General features: G+C 34.5%; 2 protein-coding genes across 4 annotated transcripts; both read left to right on the top strand.

The window, feature by feature from the left end:
* Positions 1–830: 830 nt before the first annotated feature.
* Positions 831–21,836, top strand: LOC146948730 (UPSTREAM OF FLC protein (DUF966)). Of its 3 annotated transcripts, none has more exons than XM_085744922.1 (8): positions 831–1,013; positions 15,998–16,157; positions 18,436–18,602; positions 19,128–19,197; positions 19,329–19,441; positions 19,621–20,338; positions 20,757–20,855; positions 21,570–21,836. In XM_085744922.1, the coding sequence occupies exons 2-8, from the start codon at positions 16,150–16,152 to the stop codon at positions 21,724–21,726; spliced, it is 1,332 nt and encodes a 443-aa protein (XP_085601048.1). In that variant the 5' UTR covers positions 831–1,013; positions 15,998–16,149; the 3' UTR covers positions 21,727–21,836. The 3 variants fall into 3 exon arrangements, with proteins under 3 accessions (XP_085601048.1, XP_085601047.1, XP_085601049.1); XM_085744921.1 differs by lacking the exon at positions 831–1,013 and adding an exon at positions 18,211–18,264 and having other exon boundaries at positions 16,092–16,157; XM_085744923.1 differs by lacking the exons at positions 831–1,013; positions 15,998–16,157 and adding an exon at positions 17,898–18,002.
* LOC146948731 (uncharacterized) lies at positions 9,152–9,769 on the top strand. The gene has a single exon (XM_085748425.1). The coding sequence runs from the start codon at positions 9,152–9,154 to the stop codon at positions 9,767–9,769; it is 618 nt and encodes a 205-aa protein (XP_085604551.1).
* Positions 21,837–21,904: the final 68 nt, after the last annotated feature.

Here is a 21,904-nt window from a genome sequence, read left to right as displayed (position 1 = left end):
TACGAAACTCACCTCTTTCAATTATGTGTGTTTGTGCAGTTGCAATGGCGCAGATGCCACTGCACAAAACATGTGAAGATTGGAGGATGCATATTCGTTTGATGTTTTGATGATTTCTTTACGTACCATGCGATTATTTGATTGACCTAGTGTAGCACCCCAATTTTGTCCGACCTTTTTTTAAAAAAATAAAAATAAATGACAATAGATTTTATCTTGTTTTTTTTTTTCTTCTCTTTGTTAATTTTCTCATAAAAAAATAAAATAAAAAAGATAAATTAAAAAGTTTCATTCATGGATTCAATAATCAAGGACAAATTTACAAATGTGTTCAATCCGGTTACATTTTTTTACATCAATAAATAAAAATACAAAAAAAAATATAAAATAACCAAAAAAAACCTTGAAAAGAGGACAGCAATACGATACACCGTAAGCCTTCACTCTCTTTCCTTTTCAACACAAGACAGTGTGAAATTTTGCCCATCACCCCAATTCAAGATTAAAGAACTCCTGTTTTACTTGACTTTGACGTGGTTTTTTCTTCCTGTGTCAAATTTATTACAAACAGCTCATTAAATTATAGCAGGAGAAAGAACCAACGGAGGTTGAAAAAGAGAAGAGCAGCACCGAAAAATCAGAAATGAATAGTAACAAATACTCCTCAATTCAAACCCATTCGCACAAACTTCATGCAAGTGGCCATTTTGTCTTCAAAAGCTTTGAATTCTTAGCCCAACACTACACTGACAAACAGTTCATCTGGTTTGAAATATGGAGTTTTCTTGCCCTGCACTGCAAAGAAAAATGGTTCTAAAATAAGGCTAATTGGAAACATGAAGATTCACATTACAGTTGCACAATCTTTGGTGTGAAATGGTAGAGTGTTGAGAGAAGAGAGTGGCATCTGAAACAAATAGTAGGAAAGTTTGAAAAAAGAGTGAGTGAATAACCGTGATAATAACAAAGGAAAGAAAGAGATTGTTCATTCTTGCCTCTTTGCTCTTCCAAAGGTAAATTATTCATTCCTGTAATGTTTCTTTAACCATAGTGAATATATGCTTCTGCAAATTGGAACTCCAAGTAAATGGAACATGATGATAAACTGATAAAACAATAATAATTATAAGCATTAATAACAGAAGAAAGAGTAGGGAAGAAACTTACCGTCATTGTCGCCGTCACTCACGGTGACGGTTACCACCACTCCGGTAACCGCCGTTTCAACTACCATGAGCACCACCGCACATAAACAGCATCACCAACACCCCCACACGCCGTCGCTGCCGTTGCAGTTCGGGCGACCCTGATTTTTCTCCGTTTCTCTCTCACGTTCGTTTTCACACACCCTCGATCAATTTGTTTTTTTCTGTGTTTCTTTCAGGTTGTGTTCTCTCTACTGTATAGTAAGTAGTTGTAGCTTGGTCTATCATGCCTTATTATTATTATTATTTTACTTATTATATGTTAATTTTAATCGACTGAAAAAAGGAAAATTTGGGTAGACACCCGACGCTTCCCTGAATGCGGAACGCGAGATCTCCATCTCGATCAGGTTCAAAGTATTCATCTTTCGATTAAATTCTTAATAAAACAAAAATAATAAAATCATTTTTTTTTTGTGCGAGTGAAAAAGGATAAATTGGGTAGACACTCGACGCTTCCCCGAATATTCGGAAACGAGGTAGACACTTCGCTTTCGGTCGGATATTCGTTCTCCGTTTAAAATCAATCTCAACTCACCAAGCTTTATTTTTTCACGCCCATGTGCGTTTAATTTTTTCTCTCAACGGATACCATCGCCCAACTGCGAGTACGTCTTTTAAAAAAAGCAAACTTTTTCGCTCAAGCGCGTGACCAAATCATTTTCATAAATAAAATCAACCAGCACACAAATATTTTCTACCCCATAACTACGTAGCTTTGAATTCTCCATCGCACCAGAAGATATGTAGGAGCAAGATCAAACTCTTGTCAAGCACAATAACAAGAAACATTTTTTTCCTCTATATTTCAAAATTGCATTTTCATTTCAATTTTTGTTTGCATTTAATAATAAGGAGAAACTAATATTTTAAGTTAACAATATTTTGCACAATTAATTAGAGGTAACCGTTGTTGGAACAAAATGTGTTTAACATTACCCTTTGAGAGTTTTGATGATAACAAGGTATTAAAAATTGTCAATTGGATATGCTAATATTTGTTCAAGTGTACAGAACCATAGACAAAAATTTGATATCTTAAATAGGTTCTGGAAGAACAAAAGAGAGCTAAGGAATCAACAAAAAGGAAGCTTGAAGCATCTGAAGAGAAGTGCTCCTGAAGTATATTGCTCTTGAAGTGATGACGTCATCAGAAGCAAGTTCATCAGAAGCATCTGATCAGAAACTGAAGATCACCAGAAGTTGAAGTTCATCAAGAGATGCAAGACTTAAAGCTTCAAAGGTTGTTCAATGGATTTAATCTCGTCTAAGCATTGCAGAAGACCAGAAGAGTGAAGCAACGACTATTTTGAAAGGATTTGAAGGCATTGGATGCTTGTTCTTTAAATAGCGTTGACAAAGTACAATTGTATGAAGTGTACAACCACTACCTCCACTACTCTGTTTATGTCTTTGCTACAAGACAAGAAAAACAGCTCTGCCTGCAACGATGTTCCTTCACAATTCGAACGGATTTGAAATTGATCCTTTATAGGACAATAACCATATCAGGCAAAAGATCATTGGTGATTGATCAAAGCTTCAAACAACTCTATTTTGATGTGCTGGCAATTCACAACGTCTCTTTCACACCTCTATATAAAGGAGTGAAGACTTAGAGATTGGCAAGGACTAAACAACAATTTACAACTGCCAAAACTCTGCTGAAATTGTTCTGCATTCAAAAGTTCACTTAGAATTTCGTAACAACTTTCATATCTTAGAAATTCTAGAGTCTTAAGAGTCTGCATCTGATTTGTATTGTGAACACCACTAATTGCATATCAAGTGTTCAACCTCAAACATTTTTCTTTGTAATTCTGTTTGAATAGAAGTCTCTTGCAGTTGTGCTTGAGCATAGGAAGTCTCTTGATTGTGTTCAGGAGCATAGGAAGTCTCTTGCAGTTGTACTTAAGCAGTTTGAAGTCTCTTGCTAAGTTTAGCAGTGAGCCGTTGTAATCAGATATTACATTTTAGTGAACTCTCCTTGGAATTGCAAGGGGGACAGGACTACTTTCGGTTTGTGGAAGGAACTTGTATAATTGCTTTGTGTCTTTCTTCTTTCTCTCTCTCTGTTTTTATCCGCTGCAAGTTAGTCATGAACATCACTTCAGAAGTAGAACTCTATCTACTTTTGGTCAGTGTTTTCAGCATAGGAGAAAATCAAGAAAAAGCTAACATAATTCAACCCCCCTTCTTGTGTTTTTTCTCACCTTCAATTGGTATCTAGAGCTTTGGTCTGTTGTCTTAACACTTAACAGTGTAACAGAAAAAGATCTGAGAAAAACATGTCTGGTGAAGGCTCCAGTTCTGGATCTGGGAACAACAATGTTGTTCCATATGATTATGGTGACAACAAGAAATCTGACTCTAGAAAAGTTCCTAAGTTCAATAGAGATCCTGAAGAATTCTCTTGGTGGAAAACCAACTTCTATAGCTATGTCATGGGTTTAGATGAAGAACTATGGGACATACTTGAAGATGGTGTTGGTGACTTAGTCCTTGATAAAAAAAGGAGCTGCTATTAATAGAAAGAAACACACTCCTGCTCATAAGAAACTCTACAAGAAGCATCATACTATCAGAGGAGCACTTGTCACTGCTATACCTAAAGCAGAGTATATGAAGATGAGTGACAAATCTACTGCTAAGGCAATGTTTACTTCTCTTTATGCAAACTATGAAGGCAGGAAGAAAATTAGAGAAGCAAAAGCTCTTATGCTTGTTCATCAGTATGAGTTATTCAAGATGAAGGATGATGAAACTATTGAGGAAATGTACTCAAGGTTTCAAACCCTAGTCTCTGGATTATAAATACTGAAGAAGAGTTATGTTGCTTCTGATCATGTGAGCAAGATACTAAGAAGCTTGTCTGCTAGATGGAGACCTAAGGTTACAGTTATTGAGGAAGCTAAAGATTTAAACACTTTAAGTGTTGAAGATCTTGTCAGCTCTCTCAAGGTTCATGAGATAAGTCTAAATGAACATGAGACTACTAAGAAGAGTAAATCTATTGCTCTACAATCTAAAGGGAAGTCATCAAAAGCTCTTAAAGTTATTGAATCTGAAGAAGAGTCACCTGATGGAGACTCTGATGAAGATCCTACTGAGAAGATGGCTATGCTTTCCAACAAGCTTGAGTATCTGGCAAGGAAGAACAGGAAGTTTAAGAGTAAGAGAGGTGGTTACAAGAGCTCCAAGAAAGAAGATCAGAAGGGATGCTTCAACTGTAAGAAGCCTGGACATTTCATTGTTGTTGGCCCTGATCTTCAGGAGGAGAAATCAAAGGATAAGTCAAAGAAATCAAGCTTCAACTCAAGGAAATTCAGAAAGCGGATTAATAAGAGTTTAATGGCAACCTGGGAATATTTAGATAGTGAATCTGGGTCTGAAAAGGAAGAAGCTGGAGATGAAGCAAATGTAGCTATGGGATTAGTGGCTACTATGACTTCAGAAGCAGAAACTGATTCAGATTCTGAAGATGAAAATTAGGTATATTCTAAAATTCCTAGAGAAGAACTTATCGAGTCTCTTAAAGAACTTCTTACACACTTTGAACTGAGAACCAATGAGTTGAAATATTTAAAAGAAAACTATGTTAAGTTAATGAAACAACAAGAATCAACTCTATTGGATCTGAAAGCTTCTGAAGAAGGACTTAGAGGCTTTGATTTCATTTGTAAAACTTATGAAGAGAAGCTCAAGTTTCTTAGTCAGAAGCTACAAGAAAAGTGTAATGGAAAGTCTTTAAGCAAACATGAAATTGCTCTTGAGGATTTTATTATATCTGGTATTGACAGAAGCAAAGTTGCTTCAATGATTTATAGCATTTATAGAAACAATGGTAAAGGGATTGGATTTACATGAGGGAAACCTAGTGAATTCAGTTTTAAAGCATGTTGTGAATGCATCAAGGAAGGATTGAAAACCTTCTTTGTACCTAAAGGTGCTAAGTATGAAATTGTAGTTCAGTCGGAACCTGAAGCTTCCAGCTCTAAGGCTAAGATTACTTTAAAGCCAAAGAACTTTAAGCCAAAGGCAATGATAAACTCTGATTCTAAGACTTCACAGATCAAGATTCTGAAGAGATCAGAACCTGTTCCTCAGAGTTTGTTGAAACCTGAATCTAAAGTCCTAAAGTCTAAGTTTCAGAAGAACAAAATAGTTATTGATCCTGGGGAATCAAAACCAAAAGGTGTTAAACTAAGGTAATGATTAATCAGAAGTTATCAAACTTACAGCACAAGGTACAAGAAGTGAAGAGTAAAGCTTCCAGTACTAACCTCAAAGGACCCATAAAACAATGGGTACCTAAATCTGAAATTGTCAATGCTACAGATATGTCTAATAGCAAAGGAAAAACAAAAATCATGGTACCTAGACAGCGGTTTCTCAAGGCATATGACAGTAGATAAGTCTATGTTCCTCACCCTCACAATGAAAGAAGGAGGAAATGTAAAGTTTGGATGCAACCAGTCTGGCAAGATCATTTGTACAGGAACTATTGGTAACTCCTCTATCTCAATTAATAATGTGTGGTTGGTAGATGGTCTTGAACACAACCTTTTAAGTATCAGTCAGTTTTGTGACAATGGTTATGATGTGATGTTTGAAAAGACCAACTACACAGTAATCAACAAAGATAACAAGATCCATAGTATTCAAAGGGAAAGAGGATGGAGAATGTCTATAAAATTAACTTCTCTTAACTGGTTGATCAGAAGGTCATTTGTCTTCTGTCAGTGAATGATAAGAAATGGATGTGGCACAAAAGGTTGGGACATGCTAACTGGAGATTAATCTCTAAGCTTAGTAAGTTACAACTTGTAAAAGGCCTACCAGACATTGACTATCATTCAGATGCACTTTGTGGTGCATGCCAGAAAGGGAAGATTGTGAAATCATCTTTTAAAACAAAAGACATTGTTTCAACCTCCAGACCCTTAGAATTATTTCATATTGATTTATTTAGACCAGTTAGCACTGCATCCTTATATGGAAGTAAATATGGATTAGTTATTGTTGATGATTACAACAGATGGACTTGGGTGAAATTCCTGAAAAGTTAGGATAATTCTTATGATGTATTCAGCAACTTCTGCACTCAAATACAGTCTGAAAAAGAAATGAAGATTTTAAAAGTAAGAAGTGATCAGGGTGGAGAATTTGAAAATGAGCCATTTAAAATTTTTGTGAAAAACATGGAATTTTCCATGAATTCTCTTCTGCTAGAACTCCACAACAAAATGGGGTTGTAGAGAGAAAGAATAGAACTTTACAAGAAATGGCTAGAACCATGATTCATGAAAACAATTTGGCTAAACATTTCTGGGCAGAAGCAGTGAATACAACATGTTATGTCCAAAATAGAATCTATATCAGACCTATCTTGGAGAAAACAGCATATGAACTCTTTAAAGGAAGAAGACCTAATGTCTCTTATTTTCATCAATTTGGATGTACCTATTACATTCTAAATAACAAGCTCTACTTAAAGAAATTTGATGCTAAGGCCCAAAGAGGAATCTTTTTAGGTTACTCTGAAATGTCAAAGGCATACGGAGTGTATAATTCAAAAACACTTTTTTTGAAGAATCAATGCACGTTAAATTTGATGAGAAAGAGCTTGTCAATAAAACTCCAGAGCAAGATGAAAGTTCTGCAGATATACAGGTTCCTAAAGACACTCCAGAACCTGACCAGATTGTTGAATCTGAAAATAGCCCAGAAGTTAAACCAACTTCAGAAGCACAAGATGAAGTTGCTTATGATGAAGCTCAAGATGGCTCTCAGCAGGCTAATCAATCCAAGAATACATTCAAGTACAAGTCTTCACTTCCTGAGGATCAAATCATTGGAAACAAAGAGAGTCCTAGAAGAACAAGATCATATTTTAGACAAGAAGAATCTATGATAGGACTGTTATCAGTGATTGAACCTGCCACTGTTGATGAAGCACTTTCAGATGATGGATGGATACTAGCTATGCAAGAAGAGCTCAATCAGTTTCAAAGGAATGATGTGTGGGATCTGGTACCCAAACCTCAGCAGAAGAACATTATTGGAACAAAATGGGTTTTCAGAAATAAGTTGAATGAACAAGGTGAAGTAGTCAGAAACAAAGCAACACTTGTTGCACAAGGTTACAGGTAACAAGAAGGCATTGATTATACTGAAACATTTGCTCCAGTTGCAAGATTGGAAGCAATCAGGTTACTTCTATCCTATGCAGTAAATCATGGCATAATATTATATCAAATGGATGTCAAGAGTGCATTTCTTAATGGAGTCATTGAAGAAGAAGTGTTTGTCAAGCAACCTCCTGGTTTTGAGGATCTTAAGCATCCTGGCCATGTTTACAAACTTAAGAAATCACTATATGGCTTGAAACAGGCTCCCAGAGCTTGGTATGATAGACCAAGTAATTTCTTGATCAAAAATGATTTTAAAAGAGGTCAAGTTGACACAACACTCTTCAGGAGGACTCTTGAGAAAGACATTCTTGTTGTGCATATATATGTTGATGATATAATATTTGGTTCTACTAATGCATCTCTTTGCAAGGAATTTTCTAAGTTAATGCAGGATGAATTTGAAATAAGCATGATGGGAGAGTTGAAGTTCTTCCTTGGAATTCAAATCAAACAAAGCAAAGATGGAGTATAAGTTCATCAAACAAAATATGTCAAGGAGCTTCTGAAGAAGTTCAAGCTGGAATATTGTAAAGTGATGAACACTCCAATGCATCCAACCTGCACCTTAAGCAAATAAGATACTGGATCAACAGTATAGAGGTATGATTGGTTCTTTGTTATACCTCACTCCATCTAGGCCAGATATTTTATTCAGTGTATGCTTGTGTGAAAGATTCCAATCAGATCCTAGAGAATCTCATTTAACTACTGTTAAGAGAATCTTCAGTATTTGAAAGGAACAACTAATCTTGGACTCCTTTATAGGAAATCCTTAGATTATCAGTTGGTTGGATTTTGTGACGCTGATTATGCTGGTGACAGGATTGAAAGAAAATCAACCAGTGGCAACTGCCAGTTTCTGGGTGATAATCTGATATCCTGGGCTAGCAAAAGACAAGCAACTATTGTTATGTCTACAGTCGAAGCAGAATACATCTCAGCTGTTAGTTGTTGTACACAACTACTTTAGATGAAACATCAGTTGGAAGACTATCAGATTAATGTTAACAGTATTCCCATTTATTGTGATAATACTGCTGCTATTTGTTTGTCAAAGAATCCTGTTCTACATTCAAGAGCCAAGCATATTGAAATCAAACACCACTTTATTAGAGACTATGTTCAAAAAGGAATTTTAGATATACAATTCATTGATACTGAACATAAATGGGCTGATATATTTACAAAGCCTTCAACTGTGGAAAGACTTGATTTTATAAAGAAAAATTTGAACAGGCACTTTGTGTCTGATTAAATTTGCTTGCTCCAGAACTAGAAGTTAGGTCCTGAAGTTTGTTCAGAAGCAATGGTCCATCAGAAGCTCTTGACTGAGATTCTGAGGAAAATGTGCTTCTGAAGATGACGTCAGCATTTTAACTTCAGAAGAAGGACTTTTTGCTCCTGAATAGCAGAGTTAGTGGAAACGTTGGAAGTTACTTTTTAGTAACACTTGTCCCACTAACTTTGCAGTTACTATGAGAAACTCTGACGTGGCTTAAGTGTATTGGTGTATAACGTAAGAGGGCAATGATGATTTTAAGCTTTGAATGTACTATCTCGCGCCCCCCGTGTCATTAATGTTGTGTTTGTTTATCCCCTTCTGAATTGCAAACGTTTTACTCAAAACACTTAGACAAAACACACACTACTCACTTCACAACCTACACTTTCTACTTTTCACACTGATTCTCTGCAAAGTAAGCTCGTCCTCTCCAAACAAATCTCTAGAACCCTAAACTTTCATTCTCATCAATGGCATCCTCAAGCTCCATTCCAGAATCAAACATGCAAGAAGTAGTTCTAGAATCAACTACTCGAGAAACTCTTGCGTATGAAATCAGAGGAAGAATTATGTCCCTAGAGGAATGGGAACTCAACGTTCAGACTGAGAATCCTGTAGATTTCATCTCCTTGGCATATCATGGTTTGATGAATTACTTCACTATGTTGAATGGTCCAACTTACAAGAACCTTATTAGGCATTTCTGGGTAAGAGCACAAGTATATGATCGCAACGTTGCTCAGGCAGAAATGGATGAGAAGGTTCTGATTGATCCTACTCTTGCTGGGAAATCAAGGAAAGAAATGGGTTTGGAACCTTTCACGGTTACAGAAATTAGGTCAAGCATCATGGGAATTCATGTCTTCATCCCTCAGGAAGTGATTACGTTTGTAATCAGAAGACCATCAGGAGGAAGTTTCAAGGATGGTCTAGACAACAGCAAGAATAATCCCTGGAATGAAGTTGTGAATAGGTCAATGTTCAATAGCAGAAAGAAAGGGGCTTACTGTGATTTGACAATGGAGAAGAAGCTGCTGCTGAAGATACAAAATGAAAATCTTCTACCAAAAGGTGGTGGTGGAGATTAACCTTCTTTGGAGCACAGAGTATTCCTTCATTACTTCATCACGAAGGAGAGTGCAAATGTGCCTAAGTATATCTTCAAGCACATGATCAAAGAGCTCAGGGAAAGTCAAGATAACAGGAGGTGTTGGATTCCTTGTGGAAGGTTAATTTCAGAGATTCTTCATCAAGGAGGAATTCTGAATGTACTTAAGGAGCTCAACATATTCACTTATGATCAGGTTGGCACTGAAACAGGCAAAGTGATAAATGGACAAACCCTCAGAAAGATGAATCTGACAGAGAAGGGAGCTTTGAAAAAGCTTAGCACAGATCTGAAAGAGTCAAATGTTGTATCTGATCTAATGGATGGGTTTCCTCCAATATGCAAACAAGACCCTATTGAAGTTAGGATGAACTACATCATGGATCACTTTGAAAAGACTGGTGAGACAATCAGGCTGTGTGACATTCCAGACACCATGTATGGTGGTGCCTTGCCTGTGGCCAAGAGCAGAAAGACTAAGAGGAAATCTCTGACAAAGGAAGAGTATCTGGATGATGCTTCTGAAGAACCTCAGAAGAAGAAGGCCAAGAAAGCTAAGAAGGAAAAAAATAGTTGGTCATGTTGTGCCAACTATCCAAGAAGAAGTTCAGGAATTAGATGCTGGTGGAATCTTAAACAAAAGAACTAGAAGTGACAAATCTGTTGGCACTTCTCAAACTCAACCTCCTCAACCATCATTACCTCAGAAGAAAAAGAAAAGAAACCTGCTATCATGAAGCTAAAGATAGCAGAGTATGTGTCTGAGGATGAAGAGCAGATTGACGCTGCAACTAAGCTTGTCACTAGAGAAGTCAAGAGCAAGAAAGCTGCAGAAAAAGCTTCACTGCAGAATGCTGATAAGATTGCTCAGGAGACGGGTGTTCCTGCTGAGCAACTCCTGAAGGATTCAAATGTTGAAGCTACTCAGATAGGAATTGAGCTCACTGAAAATCTTCAACAGCTGGTGGTGGCTGATGAGCTGTTGGAAGTTACTGAAGAAGTCCTGGAGGAGAGAGTTACTGGTTCAGAAGTTGATGCTTTAGGAGTTAATCAAGGTAATACTGTTTCTCTACACACTGCTAATGTTATAGAAATAGATTCTAGTACTACCATAGACTCCCACTCAACCTCTGTGTCAAACTACCCAACCTCTTCAGACATGGATGATGTTCCTTTGAACAAAATCTATGAAAAACTACATAAATCCTTATCCCCATCATCATCTACCAAGCTCAAGAAAAATCCCAATGTTGATACTTTTGAGCCTATGTATCCTAGTGTTAATGAAAGAATACATGATATGGCTCAAATGAGATTCAAAGTCTGTGAAAGACTACCTGCTAACCATCCTTTCCAACCACCTATGATTGAACCTCTAAGCTTTGTTCCTGCTGATGCATGGGTAATAGGTGAATAAGTAGGTTCTGAGTCTGCAAACGTAAATGAGTCATCATCATCTCATCCCACTCCAATAAAGCAAACTTCAGAACCATCTGTTTTGGAGAATCTGGTCAGTCACTATTCAGGTGAACTACCAGGTGTTGAACCTAACTCAGAAAAGGCCTCTGAAATAGCTTCTATGAAAGTTGTTTTAGAAGAACCCCCATAACAACAACCTACACAAAGGCCACAATCTCCAAACCAAACTCAGCTAGAGTCTCTTCAACCTGAATTTGATGTTATAACTCAAGTGTTAGAGGATCAAACTCAACATGTTCCTGAACCAGAAATTACAATGGTAGTTGAACCAAGCTCAACTCATATTGGAGAAACTCTTAGCCTAGCCTTACCATTTGTATTAGAACGTGTTGATGATCCACCTTTAGTTTCCATCTCTACTCCTGTTGTTGAAACAATCACATCAACTTCCACAATAACTGATACAACAGATGTACCTTCGTCTTCAAACCTGGCCATTCAACCTTGTGCCCCTGCTAAAACAAATGTTCCTTCTCCACCCACCTTATTTCTAGACTCTTCTATATTAGCAAATGTGTGTGAGAACATATTTCAGGAGCTGAACAAGTTAGTTCAAGCAAGGAACGGTCTAGTGCATGAAGACAGCTATGAGAAGCAGTGGAAGAGATTGAAAGAGAGAATAGATTTTGTCTTGACAAAACTTCAGAGATCATGTTTTGATGCTCAAGACTCTACTCAAAACAAGCTTCAAGAGTGGCTGAAAGGGGTTGACAACAATTTGCAAGAAGTGAAAGTTCTGAGAACTTGGGTGCAAACTTCTTTATGCTTAAAAGGAAGAAATGCTACTGATATCATTCCAATAGGTATTCACCTAAGAGAGCTTAACATCAACTGGTTGTCAAAGATAAATGTCAATCCAGTCTCTACAGAACTAGCCCTGCTGCAAAGGAATGCTGAATTAGAGAGTGAAAACAAGAAGCTAAAGAATGAGCTTCTTAATCAGAAATTGATGCTGCTTGAGTACAAGGCAGCTTCAGAATTTAAGCATGAACAAGCCAGAATTAGAGAAGAAAACTTGATTAAGAGCAACAATGAGTTCAAGGAAGAGATGAGAAGACAATCTGAGCTTACAAACAAATTACTTCAAGAGTTGCTTCACAAACAAGCCAACCCTTAGTTGCACACCTTATCTTTTAGCTTGTTTAGTTTTCTCTTAAGTTTCTTTGTTTAACTACTTCTGAACAAATTGTGCTTCTGATTTAATTTTGCATCTGATCTAATTTTACTTCTGAACAAGTTTTTGCGTTACTGATCATTTATTATGCTTCTGAACTAATGTTGTTATAGAATTTTTCTCACTATCTTTTTTCTTAACTCTTTCTTTTTGTCTTTAGTTTTTTTTATATACTTTTTGTTGATGACAAACGGGGGAGTAGATGTATAGTATTTATAGGCTCTGAGCCCCATTAATTTAATCAAGTTAAATTAATAGGACCTTCTTCGTATCTCTTAGTATATTAATGTGAGAATATTCTGAGTGTTATATCGTTTTTATTGATGAATTTAATTAACAATGATAGAACTCAGGGGGAGCTTATAAACCTCACCTTAAAGTACTATTAGACTCAAGGGGAGCTTACAAACCTCAAACCCCTATAGTCAACGTGTTAATTAGATTAACAACAATTGCACATTTTAAATACTAATGTTTGTCATCATCAAAAAGGGGAAGATTGTTGGAACAAAATGTGTTTAACATTACCCTTTGAGAGTTTTGATGATAACAAGGTATTAAAAATTGTCAATTGGATATGCTAATATTTGTTCAAGTGTATAGGACCATAGACAAAAATTTGATATCTTAAATAGGTTCTGGAAGAACAAAAGAGAGCTAAGGAATCAACAAAAAGGAAGCTTGAAGCAACTGAAGAGAAGTGCTCCTTAAGTATAGTGCTCCTGAAGTGATGATGTCATCAGAAGCAAGTTCATCAGAAGCATCTCATCAGAAGCTGAAGATCACCAGAAGTTGAAGTTCATCAGGAGATGCAAGACTTTAAGCTTCAAAGGATGTTCAATGGATTTAATCTCGTCTAAGCATTGCAGAAGACCAGAAGAGTGAAGCAACGACTATTTTGAAAGGATTTGAAGGCATTTGATACTTGTTCTTTAAAGAGCGTTGACAAAGTACAATTGCACGAAGTGTACAACCACTACCTCCACTACTCTGTTTTTGTCTCTGCTACAAGACAAGAAAAACAGCTTTGCCTACAACGATGTTCCTTCACAATTGGAATGGATTTGAAATTGATCCTTTATAGAACAATAACCATATCAAGCAAAAGATCATTGGTGATTGATCAAAGCTTCAAACGACTCTATTTTGATGTGCTGGCAATTCACAACGTATCTTTCACACTTCTATATAAAGGAGTGAAGACTTAAAGATTGGCAAGGACTCAACAACAATTTACAAGTGCCAAAATTCTGCTGAAATTGTTCTGCATTCAAAAGTTCACTTAGAATTTCTTAACAACTTTCATATCTTAGAAATTATAGAGTCTTAAGAGTCTGTATCTGATTTGTATTGTGAACACCACTGATTGTATATCAAGTGTTCAACCTCAAACATTTTTCTTTGTAAGTCTGTTTGAATAGAAGTCTCTTGCAGTTGTGCTTGAGCATAGAAAGTCTCTTGATTGTGTTCAGAAGCATAGGAAGTCTCTTGCAGTTGTGCTTGAGCAGTTTGAAGTCTCTTGCTAAGTTTAGCAGTGAGCAGTTGTAATCAGATATTACATTTTAGTCAACTCTCCTTGGAAGTGCAAGGGGGACATGACTACTTTCGGTTTGTGGAAGGAACCTGTATAATTGCTTTGTGTCTTTCTTCTTTCTCTCTCTCTCTGTTTTTATCCGTTGTAAGTTAGTCCTGAACATCACTTCAGAAGTAGAACTCTATCTGCTTCTGATCAGTGTTTTCAGCTTAGGAGAAAATCAAGAAAAAGTTAACACAATTCAACCCCTACCCCCCCCCCCCCCCCCCTCTCGTGTTTTTTCTCACCTTCAACCGTTTCTTTTAACGGTTATTGTAGGGTGCTAATACCTTCCCTACGCATAATCGACTCCCGAACCTAGAATTTGGTTCCAAAGACCATCTTTTTCTTCTTAAAGGGTTTTTCCGACGTTTTTCCTATTTTAATAAACATTGGTGGCGACTTCATTGTCTTTCGGGTAGCCCTCGAATTCTTTAGGCCGTTTCACCTAGTGTCAAGTATTTATTTTCCGAGTAATGCTAGCAACACTTTCTTTTGAACACTCTCTCTAATACTTACTCTTTTATTGGTTTAAATCATCGTGTGTCTACACTTTGAAAATTGAACCCAGACAAAGTGGTGAGACATATATTGATTTCGTTCAATAAAAGAGTGAGTGCTAGAGAGAGTATTAAAAAGTGAGTGTTGCTAGCACTCCTCTTATTTTCCATTGGGATGTGTTAATCCTCCCTCTAGTTCGTGACGTCGGGGAAATTTATTTGATTACGTTGTTTTAATAACTTTACTATTTGATTACGTTGTTACAAGATAAAGATGATTCAAAGAAATCAAATATGTGTAATTTCACTAAAAAATTTGAAAATTGTCATTCAAATAATTTTGATTCATTCTCTAAAAATCTAGAATAAGAGAAGAAGACAACTCCCATAAATTCCTTAAAAAAAAAAATAAAAAAAAAAAAAAAAACTCCCATAAATCTCGGCTAAACTATATAAATATTAAAATTGTTATATTGAACGTCATGATAGGGATTCCAACTCAAGTTAAGTTAATGAGTTCACCAATTTACAAAATATTAGAAACATAATGCTTAAATCTTGGAACAAAATTGATTAAATTAAATTACTTTCTTTCTTCAATTTTACAAAAAAGAATGTCAAGTAGCTAGACTTATGCAACCTTAAGTGTCGAGAAATAAATTTATCCCATGTCCGCTTACATATTAATGTTTTTCCCTTTTCAATTAAAAAAAATGCTAAGTTGCTAGACTTACATGTCTTAAGGGTGTGTTTGTTTCAAATTATATTTGTTGATTCCCGGGAATAAAATGATAGAAATACATATTCCTATGTTTGTTACAAGTTTACTAAATTTTATTCCCGGATATAAAATGTTGCTGGGAATAGAAAAAATTTCCCAAGGAAAAGGGTGGGAATAAAGTTCCCATGGAGATAGAAATAAATTCATATATAGTTACCTATTATAATCCCTATATTTATGGTTCCTAGAAATATTATAAAGTTAACCAAACATATTTTTCCTAAATACTTTGGAATAAAATTCTCATCTTTATATTCCAAGGAATGTTATTCCTAGGAATAAATTTGGTAAACTTGAAACAAACACACCCTAAGTGTGGAGAAATTGAGTTTATCCAAGGTTCGAACATATACCCCTTTGCATTTTTTTTTATATTTTTTCTAAACGACAAATAAGACACTTGCATATTAATGTCATTGTAGCTATCAACTAGTTGTACAAGAAGGTGATATACAAATTTACATAATTGAGTCAGGTAAGTAAATAATGTTCCATAATTATTTGATTTCCATTAGCAATTAAGAAAGTATCTGCCATTTAAAACGTAATCATGGAGTGTTAAACGCTGATACACTAAAATGTTAGTACTATATATGTTGATCATATAGTAAAATCGTTCTTTTTTATTGATGGTATCAATCAATCTCATTGATTTGTTTTTGGAGAATTATTACCTTCCTTGTGTGTACTTCAACTACTAGGTTATAAGTCCCCTCTTTTTCCGATGAAAATTGCACTATGATGTTGGGTGAGAAGGACAAGAGGGATAAGACAAAACTTGTTTGTTAGAGATCCAATTGCAATAGAATTACCTCAAAGCCATCTACACAATACAAAGGAGGATCTCGACATCATGAACAGGTCAATTTATCAACACTATGTTTTTCTTTTTTGGACCATTATGTTTGCAATTTTTATTTCAAGAATTTTTTTTTTTTTCCCATCAGTTTGCATGATTATCCTAAAAAAGGAACTTGCTGGCCAAGATGAGGCAATTTGATAATTTTAAATAAGTTTGTTACCTTCATCATTTTTTAAATAAAAAAAATAAAGTCATTACTCAATAGTTTTCTATTCATTTGGTTTTCATGTTTGGTGCATCTTTGTGTTAGCAGAATATATGCAATATGTGGGTTTAATATCTATTTCTTTTCGTTTTGTGTTAGCAGAATATATGCAATATGTGGATTTAATATCTATTTCTTTTCGTTTTATATCTCTAAATAATAGTTTCACCTATAACTTGGACCGTATGTATCTTGATTTTCATTTTTTAGATCTAAAGGTGGTGTTTTTTGATCAATATGCATTCTCAAATAAATCATTTGAAAGTGCCAAGAGAACAAAATAGTTATAACTAATTAATTATTTATAATTTGAAACATTCATCCATTTCCTTCAACATTTTTGTTTACACTTTTCAATTACATATTATTTAATTATTTGACCTTGGAAAAATATATACTTTTTTATTATCAAGAGGGACAAGAAGAAAAAAAAAAAAATACTAGTAGTACGTAAGATCATAATCGAGTCAAAATGGTATGATTGCTGGAAAATCCGGCAAGCATTTAAGCATTTTATTTAATTATAATTGATTAAGACCTTTAAGTGAGAAAATTAATATTGATATACCCGGATTTGGAAATACAAAATGAATGAAGGAAAAAATTGCTTTGATTTCATCTCTGATGTGAGAAAAAAGAGTTGGCTGATTAAATCATGTGGTTGAACGCAAATGGTTTATAAGAATGGAAATAGGTTATATCGATCTACTCATATATTATTTTAATATAAAAGGCTGTTTATAAGAAAACTTTTTAAATCTATCAATTTAATCTATTTAAAGTAAATATGAATAAACCTATTACACATCACTTTAAAAGTTTAGAAAGTTTAAAACTAGAGTTGGTTACAACAACAAAAAAACTCGTAGGACACATATAATACTATATTATTATATTAGTATATAAGAGAAAACCACAATTTTCACACCACAATAGAATAATGACTAAAAATCGAGTACCACAAGTATCGCCGGTAAGATTGGCATGCACTTTTTATGCATTAATTGACATTTTTTTTAATATTTTGTGTGACTTTTTTTGATAATATTTATGTATTTGACCTTATTCTTTTTTTTTTTTTAGTGATGGGCAGTGATATTACTTCTTAGTATTTTAAGATTTTAAGAAATCGTATATATATTTGGTAAAGAGAAAAACAATGTACAATATTATTATTAGTTTCCCCTTGAAAAAAATTATTATTATTTTTTGAGTAAAAAAAAATATTATTATTATTAGTATTAGTATTATTACTCAAAATACAATATTATTTGTTACTTTGACTCAATATACAATATTATTTGTGAAGGTCAAATCAAATAAAATGAAAAATATGAAGACACTAGAATTATTTTATATAAAAAAAATTATAAGGTTAAAAAATAACACAAAGGGAATCTTCTAAAAGAAAAAACACAAAAACAAGAAAACATAAATGAACTTTTTGGGAATAATAATGTTGAGTCAAAAGCTGACCATTACACCATTTATTATACATTTGTTAAATCGCGAGAAATCAGATAATCCCTGAAATTTGTTCTACTCCTTAACCAAGTCTTTTATATATATAGCTGCAAACCAGGTCAATTTTTCAATCACATTTTTTCTTTCTCTCTCTGCATTCTTTGCTAGAAAAAAGGTAACTGTATTCTATTCTACTTACCAATCACTTTCTTACATTTCTCTTGCCTCGATGATTCTCACTCTTTAATTTTATCTATGTAAAGTTCTTGTTATGTTGTGTTATGTAGCATTAGGCCTGCATTGTATTTACCTTATATTATAATACTATATGATAAAGATATGAGTATTATATGACATTATGGGTTGATATGTTTTGGTAACAGTTCTTTTAGCAGCATGCCGGCAGAGAGACAAAGATCTCTTTTGGGTTTTTCCATGTTAGTTGTTTCTCTTAGTATTATTATATAATAATTTGAATATCATAGTAGATAGAATATATATATATAATTAACAAAAGGGCTTGTTTAAATTTTATCCTTGTGTTTCAAAAAAAGTGTCATTGTTTGGTTTTGGTGTCATTGTTGAGTTTGTGTTGGTTTTTATTGCAGCAAAGATAACAACAAAACAAGTTCATCAAAATCAAGCATGGAAACAAAAGGTGGAGAAGTTAGAAGGCTTCACATAATCTACTTTCTTAGTCACATGGGTGGTCATGCAGAACATCCTCATCTCATTCGTGTTCTTCATCTTGCTCGAAACGGTGTTTATCTCAGAGGTAAAACTCATTTATGTTCCATATTTTCATTCAATTTGTTATGTACAGGCCCTGATCTTAGTACTGCTGATCATAATGTTTTTTCTTAAATGTGTATTCTGTCACACATAGTTCAAAATTGCGGTACACAACCGCAATATAAAGGTTTTAGAGGTTCACAATCATAACTGTAGCTGCATTTGTCAGCATTTTAGAACTATGCTGTCACAATTGCTTGGTTTGTCTGTTCTGGCTCTGACATTAGTACATCTTGTTTTTTCTGCTACTTATGTCTCTCACAATGTCGTCAAATAGCAGATATAGTGTAGTAGAATTTTAACAAATTGTTATCGTTCCGTGATACACAATTTAGTACACAATGTTGTCAAATAGCTGGCTATTAGCAGAAGTTGAACAAACTCCTATTGTCTATGATCTGCAATTAACAACATTGTTAATCATAAATGTTTCATGATTATTAATTATTAATTTGTGACAATGATTTGTGAGTCTAAAATGACACTTTCTTTTTTATTTCTTGAAAAGATATTAAGAGATGGCTTGGTGAAGTGAGAGGAAGAGACCTACCTGAATCCTTTGCTTGGTCCTACAAGAGGTTGTTGAATCATACCTTATTCATCATTATTTCCTTGCTTTAGTCCATTTTCTCAACCTCATTTTTTTAACTTTTAACTATATATTTATCTCCATAATTAATCTTTGCAACTAACAATTATTGAACTATAGGAGGTACAAGAGTGGATATGTGTGGCAGGATTTAATGGATGACGACCTCATAACCCCCATTTCTGATAATGAATACGTCCTCAAAGGATCACAAATCCACACTACCTCTTTTGGTATGTACTTTATCATAATCACTACTATCCCATTTTTATTTATTCACATTAATGTTGAGTATGGTTATCACTAATTTCTATATATCTATCTACACTATTACCTTATTATGTAACTTTTGCTAAGAATGTTAAACAAGAATAATTAAGTTGTACATTTTTTTTCCTTTGTACTAATGCAGAAACTCATGCAATTAATTCAACAATCAATGAAAAGAAAGCTGATACTGATGAAGCTGTACAAGTTGAAGAGGACAAACAAAAGCAGCAAAAGAAACCATCTTTATCAGAAGAAGAATCTGAAATTCAGAAAGAAACTGATCCAAAAAAGAATGATCTAAATCAAATGTTATCGGAAATCAGTCAGGATTCTTTGGTTTTCAGCTCGGACAGGTCATCGGTGACTGACGATGATTCTTCTTTTAAAGTTGAAGAAGAGAAGCTTTTAGGGAATGGAAAAGAAGGTTGCTTGAATGACAAGAATCATGAGAAGCTTGAGAGTTTCTCATTTCCTTCTTTGTATCATAATTTGATGAGTAAGAAGGGTAAAAAAGATGGTCACAATAACAAAACTGATACTACTACTACACCTCCTGATTCAACTTTTTCTACTCCAACGTCATCAACATCGTCTCAATCTCAATCCTCATTCACTAAGATTAAAAGCAATTCTATTAGAGTGACTAGTGTGTTCAAAAATTGGATTGGATGTGGAACTGTGGCAACAAATGATGCTGCTTTTGTCTCTATGAACCCTGCTCAGAAAATTGCCCCTAAGGAGCCTACTAATATGCCAGAAAAAAGGGCTGAGATTTGTAAAGGAGACAAACTAGGAGGATCAGCTAGGTGCTTTGGGACTGCTTGGAATTATCATGATCAAAATGAACATTATGGAGCCAGGTGAGAAATTGTATCATAAATTTAGCTTAGAATCATGCCTTTAAATTGCGTATGCAGTTGCGGTTACACTGCGAACCAAAATGTGGTTGATGTAGTCGAAATTGCAACTATATTCTGTTGCAGAGGCCTCGAAATGGTTTGTATTGTGGCCGCAATTGCGGTTGCGCAACCTAAAGCCATGCTTAGAATAGTCATAATCGTGACCCTTTTAAACATGGTTTTGAATCCTGTTAAAAGCCATTCTTAAAAGGGTGTTTGTGAATCCAATGCTACTATGATTGGGTTACATTTACATTAGACATACGTCACTATGATTATTTGCAAAATTTAATGTCATGACACGTGACCAATTTAATTAAAACATTATTTGGTTGGTGCTTTATATTATTAATTTTTAATTTCATGTTTCTTTTTACAGAAAAAGCTGTGATGGAGATGAAATAATCAAGAGCAGGAAAAAGCTAAGCGAATTATTGAGTCAAACTTCTTATAAACCATTTGGTGGACCAATTTGCTCGTAAGTAACTGAATATGTCACTTGAGTAAACTTCAATTGTTTGGATTTCAACTATGAAATGTTAGGACAAACAGTGCATGAAATTTTTGTCTCATAGGTGGAATATATTTTATGTAGCACACAAGTTGAGTATCAATAGCGTTGACTTGCCAAACATTGATAGACACAACAATACTGACACGTAGACACCGTTATTAATTTGAAAAAATGGAAATAATCGAATGTAAACGCATATGTCTATGTTGTCTATATTAGACATTGGCGCATGTTGAACACTAACATTAACGGTCTTTTAATCTAAAGTATCAAAACTACATAGGTGTTGACTAGTTTGTAAGTCGGGCAATAAAAAACAAAACAAAAATATACTGAAACTACAATTGGTAAAAGTTTCCAACAGAAAAACCAATAAGGTCAAGATTCTGCTGGTGTAATTATTATATTGTCAAAAATCAAAATAATGTTTTTTTCTTGTAAAAGAAATACAAAATATAAGTTGATATTGATTGCTGGATTACGATGTTTACCAACTCTTGGCTGCATGGGCTAGATATACTTAATAGCTGAATTTCTTGCATCTTAATTTAATGCATCAAAGTTAGAATAGTATGAGCTACATACTTTATATGCCCATATGTGTAAAGACACATTAAATTTTGTGTATTTAATTTTGATTATGAAAGATGAGACCATAAATAGTAGTTGATGATGCAGGCAATGTGGGAAGTCATTCAAGCCTGAGAAAATGCACAAACACATGAAATCTTGTAAAGGAATGAAAGGCATGGGAACTTCAGCTACAACAATTGCTGAGGAAACACAGCTTCATAGATCAACTTCATCATCTAAAGATTACCTTTTGAAAAATTAAATGTGGATGAGTCCTTTGACTTGACTCCAGAAGAAACATATGGTTTTTAACTTTTGATGTAGCTTCTCACTTTGTTTCCTGACCTTTATAAATACAGTCACTTTATCACAGTTTTTTGCTTTCTTTACTCTATCATAGCTTTTGGCATGATTCCTCATTCTTTGTTTTTAAGCCATGA

Source organism: Medicago sativa, chromosome 2, assembly GCF_051527215.1.
Source record: "Medicago sativa cultivar Bolivia chromosome 2, Bolivia_mono, whole genome shotgun sequence".
In the NCBI taxonomy this organism is placed as follows: Eukaryota; Viridiplantae; Streptophyta; class Magnoliopsida; order Fabales; family Fabaceae; genus Medicago; species Medicago sativa.
The sequence above is the reverse complement of the archived record's forward strand: the minus strand, read 5'-3'. Positions and strand labels throughout refer to the sequence as shown.